The following is a 10,541-nucleotide window of genomic DNA, read 5'->3' on the forward strand; positions in this document are numbered from 1 at the left end:
ATATATTATACATATATACTTTAGTATATATATGTACATATATATGTATGTATACACATATATACACACATATATATATACATATACATATACATATACATAGACATCTATATATTATATATATATATATATATTAGTATATATATATATATATATATATATATATATTATACACATACATACATACATACATACATACATACATACATATATATATATACATTATACAGTACATATATATATATATATATATAGTGTGTGTGTCACGTCTGTTTAAAATGTGGAATTACGACTATGTATTCTAAGAAAATAATAGAGTAGGTTCATGTTGTCAGTCTGTCACGTTCTATGGAGATACACAAAACATAACAGGGCATTTTTTTTGAGGATGGGTCATATAATTGAAACAAGTCACCAGTGATGATAAATTTACGGCGGACGATTCGTACCTTTGGTTGCTGATTGATTTAAAGAGATTGGCAAGTAGGGATTGTTTCTTCAAGGCTATGTACCATAGCGCAACATCAAGTGGATCCCGTGATTCAGCGAATTGATTACGAGCCAGAGTTTCCATGTAATTTTTCAAGGTATTTGGACTCTTTATGAACAAGCCAAACCTGAAAGTATGAAGATGAAGGTATCTACATATCAGATAGTACTACAAATAAAATAGTAAATATATCGCTATATAAGACAGACTCAATTTGACTGTTCGGGCATCAAAAAATGAAGCGATAGCTTAGAATGAACTCAAGAGTGCTCAACACACGCGAACAATACCTTATTGCACGCAAATCTTGCCAATTAAGTTTTATCAGGCCATGCGAAAGAGCCAACTCCAAGATGGTCTCCTGAGATTCCGAATGTAACGCCCAGAAGGCATCAGTGGCAGTCACATGCGATCTGAGGAAGAAATATAACAAAATTTGGTTAACCACACAAGCGTTCTCGGTACATCATAGTGGGGTGCTAGCTTTGTATTGGTTGATGTGACGAATAGTTACATCGAATTGGGATGAATACAACATTACTGTACAATATACCTGCGATTCGTTGTCCGAATGGCGCATTCCAATCGATTGTGCAGCTCAGAAGAGTACTAGCAGCATCGCGCGCATGAGCACTAACACCCTCGAATTTTTGATATTCTCTCATTAAATGCTGCGAACGCAGAAACTGAACTCACTTTTCTAGTTTTGGATCAGTCGATCGCATATATGACCATAGCTTGATTGAACAAAAGGCTCTGAACCCACACATGTCCAAACCACCAGTTATGTCTATCGCGGTCTTGATAGTCTCGACGATGGCAATCACTTCCACCTGGGCCACAATCAAACAGAACGTTGATATAAGTCAGAAACGCTCGGTGTTTCATTCTCAATATAGTTGTTTTGTGAATGCTGCCGCCAAGGTGCTGAATCGAAAGATTTGCGAGAACTGCTAGCGGCTATGGCAGGTAAATACACACGGCTCTTTCAGGATGTTACTATACGGTTTGTCGGCTCATACCTGCTCTCGCTCCGTAATCAGTGGTAAATCCATTTCCCTTAGCAGATTGATGATCTCTGGCATTGTAATCTTTCTTTGCTTCCCTTTTTTGCCCTGACCCAGAGCATAGGGTGCATCATCATCGTCTCCAAGATCCATTGTGAAAAGTTCTTCGTAATCATCTTCCCTTTCCAGGCCTGTCTGTGCTATATCGTCAGAGGTCGCTGAGTCCATTCTGCCCCATCTGAAGTTTTGTGAAACAAATCATTTCAGTACTGACGTGTTCAGAATATATTGTAAAGACACAAAAAGTGTGCATGCCATCGATTCGGAGAAGGGTCGTTAATGCAGAGTGATAGAAATGCGACATGAACTGTGAGTTTCGTAACAAACTTGTACATGCACTCCTCCACCCAAAGACTGTCAACACGGATTGAACAGCGAACTAAGTGGTTGAGGCACATGGCTACCACTCAACAAACTGTTATCATTTGATATGACATCCGGCGTTACACTGCAAACTAGCTAGAAAACAATTGTCAGCAATTTGTAAATTATGTCATAAATTCGTTCCATGCGAACAAATAAGCTTGTTTTTGGGGAATGTTTTAGAATTAGGTGCTATAAGAGTAAAACTGTTGTGCATATAGTGTTAAACAACGAGTTGTTATCCCGACACAGATGTAAAATTCAGGAACATACACACCAGTCACAGCGAAGCAAAAAAAACCTACTTAGCGATTGGCAAGAACGGCGCGCATTCGACCACCAGCTTCGCTCGCTTCTGCAATGAGTCGCCAGACCCAGTAATCATATCCAAAGAAACATCATCAATGTCTCTCTCCATATCGTCTTCAAATTTCTTCTTTAGACGCCTCAGTTCTGTGCCGAAGAAGAGCACAACATCGACAGCCGTCCTGAACTTGTTTGTCATGATGAGCTGATGGAGCTGCCTGGGATGATACTGAGTAGAGAGTGTCGACGACGATTAGAAGCAGGCGATGCTGAATTTGTCTTAAATTTGATACTGGCTGGGTCAGCCAACGAACAGCATGTCCAAGCCGCAACAGATCATGCACTTGCGGTTCACATTCTTGGGTAATCTTCTATAAAGCAAGTAACAAGGGGATTAAAGCTGTCCTATTTACATACTTGTGGTAGTGGACGCTCGCACGCGTTTGCTAGCTCAAACACAGACCCTGGCACTTGCGATGGATTGAAATATAAGCCTGGGGATATAACTTGGCTACGAACAAATCGTTCCACCTCCGAGTTCAATAGCCATTTGCTGAAGACCATCATTCGATCTGCGAATCCTACTACAAAGCTACCATCTTGAGTCCATCGGAAAGACATAGGTTGGATGGTCCCTTCACCTTCCCCTGGGGTTACACAGTCGAGTCTGATTTATGGTACCGAAATAATCAAGCGATAAGCATTTACTAATTATCTACAGTGGTATGGCAACAGAGCGAGTCCAAATTGTTTCCTTACTTTTAAATGAATGTATACCATCTGATAAGAAGCAATAGTGCACATTTTGGATGAAAAAGGATATTTGAACATCGATTATCTACAGACTTAGAATCTAGTCGTCTGAAAACAAATTTCTTCTCTCCTCAACTGTTAAGAGAACAGGTGCTGTCTGCATATGCGCCCTGACTTGGATATACGAATTTGTAATGTTTATCGTGTTAACAAACAGTATAGCGATGCTTTAAAACAACGATCTTGTGTACACAACTGTAACTAATATTGGTTCTATTGGTACTCATGGTTAAAAACCCGAGTCCGAGGCTGCCTCTACAAAATTTATGGCCGTTCTGAAAGGAAGGCTTATATGGGCAACGATGGTCGTAATTATCATTAGATTGTCAAATTATACACATCTTTTCATGATCGTGTAGAGATGCACAATTCCGCCCGAATCCCCTTCAAATGCTTCAGGCAATATCGAGGTAATGCGTACAGTACAACCCTGATTTGCATTACGAGTGTGCATATAAGGATTTTTGAAACTATGTAGGTATATATCGATACCTGAAACTATGCATCTCTCTGAATTCAACGCCTGACGGTTGGAACACGTCGCTGGTGAACTGAGTGTACAGATGCATTCGCACTCCAGCGCCCACTGCCAGAACCGGAGACCCACCATCACCCGCATCCATCCAATCAAACGAGAACACGGGCTCACTATCAGGAAAAGTTAGTGTAGATTCCAGTCTAGATTCGTAGCCGCCTGCAGAGACAATAGGTGCAAGTAGATCGATGTAGTACTGTACATTTAGTTGCTAATGAAAAGTGCAGTGCACAAACATCTCGCCGATAAACCGATTTTACAAATTGAGCTTCAGGCTTTCAACCCAGGAAAAAAAATAACAAAAATGGTCAACCTACCCCAATATAAACTTTCAAAATAGAGTTTTTGCAACGCAATTCACACCTGTACTAACGCATTCCCAAACTCGTATTGTGTTGCTGTTCTTCCACTTAGTTGCCACCCGCACAGGAGACGCAGCCTTGGCAGTGAGATAACCCGTGCGATTTTCATCTACCGGTTGCGTCGCAATCAGTTGCAACCACGTCACTAAAGGTTCTCCACCGGCATCTTTAAAGGGAGGAATAGTATATGTTATTGCTGACAATGTAAAATCTGAGCTATGATCTGCGAATGAAAAATGTCAAGGACGAATAACAACACTAGCACGCTCCCGCCTGACATTATGTAGCAGCTACAGCCACTTTATGAAGGTATAGGGTAGCCTGCAATTCTAAACATACCATTGTCTGAGCCCTGACCAGCCCGATTGATGAGACAGTGCCACATTCGCATAATACCATCAGTGCACCCGCTTACTAATAGCAGCGAGTCTTGCCCGCCCTCGCTCTGTGTCCCCGTGTTGTCTGATGTGTGTTGCAGTCTGGTTGTGAAAGGTCTCGTTAAGTAAGATATAGACACACCCTCCGGCAGTCCCAATTCGTATGGTTTATCACCAATGACCTGCAATGCAATTTAGAAAAGTTAAAAGGAGAAGAAGAACCAACAAATAAATATCTTAGGCACTGCGAGGCATGGCAACCCCAAATATGACCGACAACAATATCAATTCTTCTTCGTGAATCTTATCGCATTTGCTAGTAATAGTTTAGCCCATCGCAAGACACCGACCTACCTTCGATTCAATAACGGTCATGTCCTCCCCTAAGCGTAGCAGCCACACTAGTGCGCTCCTGCCGTCCTTAAGCAGTCCAACAAGATAGTATCGAATTGATTTGTCTCCACTTCTCTCAGCCTCGCCTTTCTCCTCGTCATCCGCTACTCCGAATACGTGCAGACTAATCACATCGCGGGCGAATCTGATAGAATGAAATATGAAAGTTCTAGCAAACGTCTTTAAACCTACTCCAAATCTCACAAACGAGAGAGCTTGTGACCTCAAACACCAAACGCTAGAAGCACGAAGATTGTACTTTGTACACAGATCCACACCTGCTACCGCTGTCTATACTCTTGTGACTAACACGTGTCATTGAGCCAGATGCCTCTCCCATTTCTTCATCTTGCAAAGCATCATCGGCCATCGTACTTTTATTCTCAACACTCTGACCAGCACTTTCATTTGTGCGTATGCACCAAACTCCCAAAGATCCTTCAATAATAGCCACGAAAGCGGGCTGATGAGGGAACCAGGACATTAAGGCCGGGTCCCATATTCCTTTAGCCTTAACGAGAGCGATCCTATATGAAGAAGTCCGTACCAACATTTAAGACTTAACACCCAAAATCCGCATCAGTATTTCTGAAACAAGCATATGTAGTCATGCGACCCCGTTCGTTGTATAGGTATGAACAAAGCCAATTTCAACAACAACAAAAAGGTACTATTTTAAAGAAGGGAATTAAATAGTTGAGATACAACCTCAGCCGCCATTTGCATGATGGAATGACATTTTACATACGAGTTGGCCTGTCACAGGAAACATGAAGATACCTGACAAGTGGTTTGAGATTGCCCTCCATGACTCTGACAGGTCTCGTGGCCCAAACAATGAGCTCTGACCGATCGCGGTACTTCTCCGTTCCCATACTCAACAGAATGGGTTTCTCGGGATGTGACTTGATATGGGAGATTTGTACCTACTCCGCCCCACAAGAGTTCGTGTAAATGAGCGTTGGATCAATACAGAGTGCTGCAAGTTATCATGAGAAACAAACTTTGAATTGCCGTGAAACAACACGCCACATTCTGAGAGAGACCAATTGTATGACAATGCCAAAATTTCACATCGTACTTGATATCCTAATCAAAGGGAATTTAGAAATGAGCGACATTCTAAACTTTTCGAATGTATTAACTGCCAATGTCGTATTCATTTCAGAGATGGACAATTGCGGGATCGCTACATTGATTCGTACTATAATTCTTCGACATACCGTGTGTCCACTACAAATTGTGTCAAACTCCAACCCAATAAAGGATAATTGATCATTGGTATTGAGTATCAAGAGTTTCCAGCGTGAGATGGAGCCGTCAGAACCCCTAGCGATAAGAGCAATTTCGGTAGGTGTGCACGGATCGCCTCCTTCTTTCAAGTTTGTCCCTTCATTTGTATGTGTGATAATTTGTAAGTGATACTTTATTCAACGAATCTGAATGATCCCATGACGCCACATAGACACGCTTCGAGATTGATATGACATTCAATACCGCAATCCCCGAAATATTCAATGACAAAACTCCTAAAATCGGGCTATTGATCAAACACACTTAAAGCAGAGGAACCATTCCCTTCACATCATTTCTTCAATTATCACAATATCGCAATGATATACTGTAGCTCTTTCACGTCTAATTCTTCACTGGAGGGAAAATAATACGAATTCATCCTTGATACAACAACCTGGATAAGAATACTTACTTTGCACCGCTGATGAAGTTGCATCTTTTTGAGAGTCTTCCGAGCTGCCACCTTTATTGTAGCTGTCTGCGCCAAAAATCGCTAGCACTTCGTATGCAATCCGTTTGGCTTGATGAGCTGGTAGTGCATCCACCATTCGGGCCACCAAGGACACCTTACATTTGTAGAAAACAACTCAACAGATCAACACACTCGTATACAAAATTTCTGAACCTAGGTAGAGCATACTCGGATTCGCCAGTGAGATTGTAATTACACACTTCAATACAGCCAAGACATATAGAAAACCGCACAACGTACCATGTAATATTGCACGGGAATTGAAATTACGTAGGCTGGAGGAAGATTGTACCTGTGGTATGCATCTAGGTTGTGAATCAACACCTTCAATTTTCCAAACGACAAAAGCGCCGTCATCTTCAAACGCAAAGGCATAATCCTGCAACGCCCGACAGGTGTGTGTGTAGTGATGGTTGTCGGCAGCAACAGCAGCAAGAGCTGTTAATGTGGTGAATACGTTCAGTAAAATTAGTATGTATTATACCGAGTTTAAAGTACAGAAATCCTCAGTTGCTTTGTCAGGGTTCTTGAGAGAGTGGACTTTCAGATGGGTAGATACAAGCGCACTCGAGAAAGTAAAAGCAACCCAATGGGAGATACTCATACCGGCAGCGTCCTTAGCAGCACTTTTCCAGGTTGGTTTGGAATGACCCAGTAGATCGCGCGAGAATTTCTTAGCGCGTGATCTGTCCAGTGCCAGTTCCCTTTCCAGATCAAACGAAGAGTCTCTCGTGCTCAAACAGAGTAGTGGTCCCGGCAACCAATTGACGGCCGCATAGCTCTCCTGTGAATTGTAGTCCTTGTCGTGTTGCGGTTGCAGTACAGTCCCGTCATCTGTGTCACTGCTCGTTGACGCATATACGGCTTGAGTTTGATCTTGGGAAATAATTATTTTCGGCTGAACAACAGCAGCCAGGTGGAACCTAAGGACATCGCTTGTCCAACCACAATTCCCTACCCACACTCGACTTACTCGGTCGCAACATGATGTCATCAGAACGGCTGCATTTTGAAATCTACGATGCCGGTTTAAATGTGCAGAGGTAAAAGAAGTGTCAGCTAGTGGTGAATCGTGGTGACGACTTATTCTAAAAAAATGCCAGTCATTTTGCTACGTACACCTGATTCAGACCTTGATGTGGCTATATCAGCCACTTGAAAATTGCGCAAGTCTATTCAGGAAGCCATGGAAAGCAATATTACTCGGCTGCGCAATGCAAATGGTACATGGGAAGAAGTGGTTGTCACAAACCTTCTATATGAGAGTGGACTCGGTTCTCTCCATTGAAGACCGGTCACGGCACGTGGGTGGGGTAAGTATGAGAAGGTCCACCAAAGCTTCTCGTTCGCTAATGAGGACATCCCAGTTGCATCGTCATGCGCACTCGGCTGCGGCGTGGCCTTCAGAAGGCCCTCTCTTCGCCACCACACTTTCACCAGACGGTCAAACTATATTTCGAACAGCGAATAAACCGCTTGGGTTAATATGGAACAGTGTTCAGACTTGCATATACGATAGACGTAATCGGTCTGCTATCTTAGTCACACGTTCACATATCAGTGTAAATCAGGCAAACTACCTAAATATATGGAAGACAGGCGCAGAACATACTCACCATGCCAGCTGATGCTAGAAATTTGCCATCGGGCGAGAACCTCAAGTGATACACAGGCCTCGCCATAGGTATATCCACGATAACTTTAAGACGGAACTTAACATCGGGTGTTCCATCCGAAATCTTCTCTTCCTTGGGTCGCTCCTGCTCCTCTTCCTTGTCCGCTTGCTGCTTGAGTGCCCGTGCTTTAGCCTTTTCGCCCCAGAAGTCATCTTCTAGATCATCCTCACTATCGTCATGTAGACTGCCTTTTGTACCGTCCTTCGTAAGCAACGAGCCTGCAGTGGAATTTTGAGACTCGATCAGGGCGAATTCAAACACCTCGCCACCTCGATCTTCCATCAATTTGATGTACTTGCTCGTACAACCGCATTGAGTACCGAGCTTAAAACATAGTGATTCCGCTACCCCATTATCAGGAAATAACCAATACAATACAAACAGAATATACATACTGAAAGCCCTAGCGGTCTCCAAAGCCAGAATATCCTCCTCCGGTCGAGAAAACACTCGCAGCGAGTCACTGCCGGTTGACAGCATACGACCAGAACGTCCCCACGAAACCACGTGCACTGGTGTCTCATGCTTCAGACGCAAAATGTTTACCCATCTGTACGGATGCTTGCCGGACTATGGGAAAGAATTTGTTGGAATAGAAAAAAATAATAAAAAGTTATTTTACCCGCAGGTGGAGATAAATCACTCGAAGCATACGGGATAGATAGAATACAAGCTCCATCAAAATACACACTGGGCTGTCAAATTATGCAATGATTTTCAGAGCATTTATTGAACCTAACGGTCTCGCCATTGTATAGTGTAAAGCACAACTAAAAGACTTACGCGAAGGTACATCCCAACCTACATGCCGCACAATTCATGTAAAGTCATTGGAAGTGTGTTCTTCCGTCTGAACAGCACATATTCACACAAGACAACTTTACGGCCATCGTAAACGAACCCGACCGGGTTCACATATAAAAAATATATTGGAACGAGGCGATACCATCACCAGAAATAAGATCATGCATATAGAAATGCACCAACAATCCCGTAAATACACATTTTATACGCACACAAGCAAAAATGGTTTAAACAAAAGTAGCGAATGTATACCTGTAGTGTCTAGTTGACATTTATGTACTGATATCATTGCATAGCTCTATCGTCCCGAACTAGAGAAAACGAGGCGAATTTAAATCGATATGGGATACTGTGTATTGCCCATGTTTAACCTACCAGCTCTGCGCAAAACTTGGGCTCGTACACGAGCACAGAATTGCCATACGTAACAGCAATGCGACTGCTTGTAGTGTCCCAAGCTACACATTCCGCAGGGCAATCGATATCTTTGGGTTGTCCGATAACTTGATGTAGATTGAAAGTATCTCCGTACATGATCACCACGTCCATTGCTTTGCAATAAACAACGAAGGAGGTATCTCTGAAACGTCCGGTAGTCGTCGCATATGGCTTCCCATTGCAAGCGCCTGCAGTCAAAAAAGTGAAATATTAATTTGAAAGATTTAAACACTACAATTTCTCAGATTAAGAAGGTACAATATCATCAGAAGTCAGACAGGGGTGGACCTGAAAGCACAAGGAAATGGTCTGACATAAGTTTGAGAAGATACGGTATCATTATATACAAGACTGAGGTGCAACTAAAAACACAATCAAATGCATGTCGGGGGCAATAGTAATACTTTTCTTGGTTTAAATTGATGTTCACGAGTAGATACGTACAATATCAAGTCCTCAATGCAACTGATCAATTTTTGACAAATAAACATTTCATCATATTGCATATATTCATATCCTTTTTACAAATAAAGTGACATATATAAATGCTTTCTGCACCTAGCGATAGAAAAGAATAATTGTAGATATACATCGATATGCAACAACAACTATCGGAAAAATGTATATTGTTATAACCAATTGGAAGCACATAGGTTCTTATGAACGACCTTTTCGTAAACATTTAGTTATCCTTGACATGAGAAGAGAAGCTTGAAAATGGTAGGGCGTCACATATATACAGAACTAGACAGTTTATAATAACAGCAAAAAGAACATGAACGAACAACCACATCCATGTGTATCATTACACTAGTACACGTATATACATATATATATACATATGATAATTATGCATATATACATATATATATCTCTATATATATATATATAAACGTATACGGAAACGGACACGGATACGTATACATATATATATATATATTACGTATACGTATACACACACATATATATATATATATATATGTGTGTGTGTGTATGTGTGTGAGAGAGAGAGTGTGTGTGTGTGTTTGTATATATATATATGTGTGTGTGTGTGTGTGAGTGTGTATGTATGTATAAATAAATATACATATATATGTATATTAATANATATATATATNATNATATATATANATAATANATANATATATA

General features: G+C 41.5%; 1 protein-coding gene across 1 annotated transcript in view; it reads right to left on the reverse strand.

Annotated features, from left to right (window-relative positions):
- SARC_04863 (hypothetical protein) overlaps positions 1–10,541 on the reverse strand; it is a 22,416-nt gene that overhangs the window by 11,067 nt on the left and 808 nt on the right. The window contains exons 2-21 of the mRNA XM_014301290.1: positions 9,330–9,580; positions 8,546–8,720; positions 8,091–8,368; positions 7,727–7,923; positions 7,081–7,490; positions 6,767–6,912; positions 6,415–6,568; positions 5,930–6,096; positions 5,487–5,632; positions 4,985–5,233; positions 4,668–4,851; positions 4,276–4,495; positions 3,938–4,102; positions 3,532–3,733; positions 2,644–2,893; positions 2,226–2,455; positions 1,513–1,735; positions 1,187–1,323; positions 781–903; positions 450–617 (exon numbers count right to left, since the gene is read on the reverse strand). Of these exons, the coding sequence (XP_014156765.1) occupies positions 450–617; positions 781–903; positions 1,187–1,323; positions 1,513–1,735; positions 2,226–2,455; positions 2,644–2,893; positions 3,532–3,733; positions 3,938–4,102; positions 4,276–4,495; positions 4,668–4,851; positions 4,985–5,233; positions 5,487–5,632; positions 5,930–6,096; positions 6,415–6,568; positions 6,767–6,912; positions 7,081–7,490; positions 7,727–7,923; positions 8,091–8,368; positions 8,546–8,720; positions 9,330–9,580 (4,075 nt within the window). The remainder of the gene's footprint in view (positions 1–449; positions 618–780; positions 904–1,186; positions 1,324–1,512; positions 1,736–2,225; positions 2,456–2,643; positions 2,894–3,531; positions 3,734–3,937; positions 4,103–4,275; positions 4,496–4,667; positions 4,852–4,984; positions 5,234–5,486; positions 5,633–5,929; positions 6,097–6,414; positions 6,569–6,766; positions 6,913–7,080; positions 7,491–7,726; positions 7,924–8,090; positions 8,369–8,545; positions 8,721–9,329; positions 9,581–10,541) is intronic.

The sequence above is a fragment of the Sphaeroforma arctica genome (assembly GCF_001186125.1).
Source record: "Sphaeroforma arctica JP610 unplaced genomic scaffold supercont1.289, whole genome shotgun sequence".
NCBI classification, from domain to species: Eukaryota; class Ichthyosporea; order Ichthyophonida; genus Sphaeroforma; species Sphaeroforma arctica.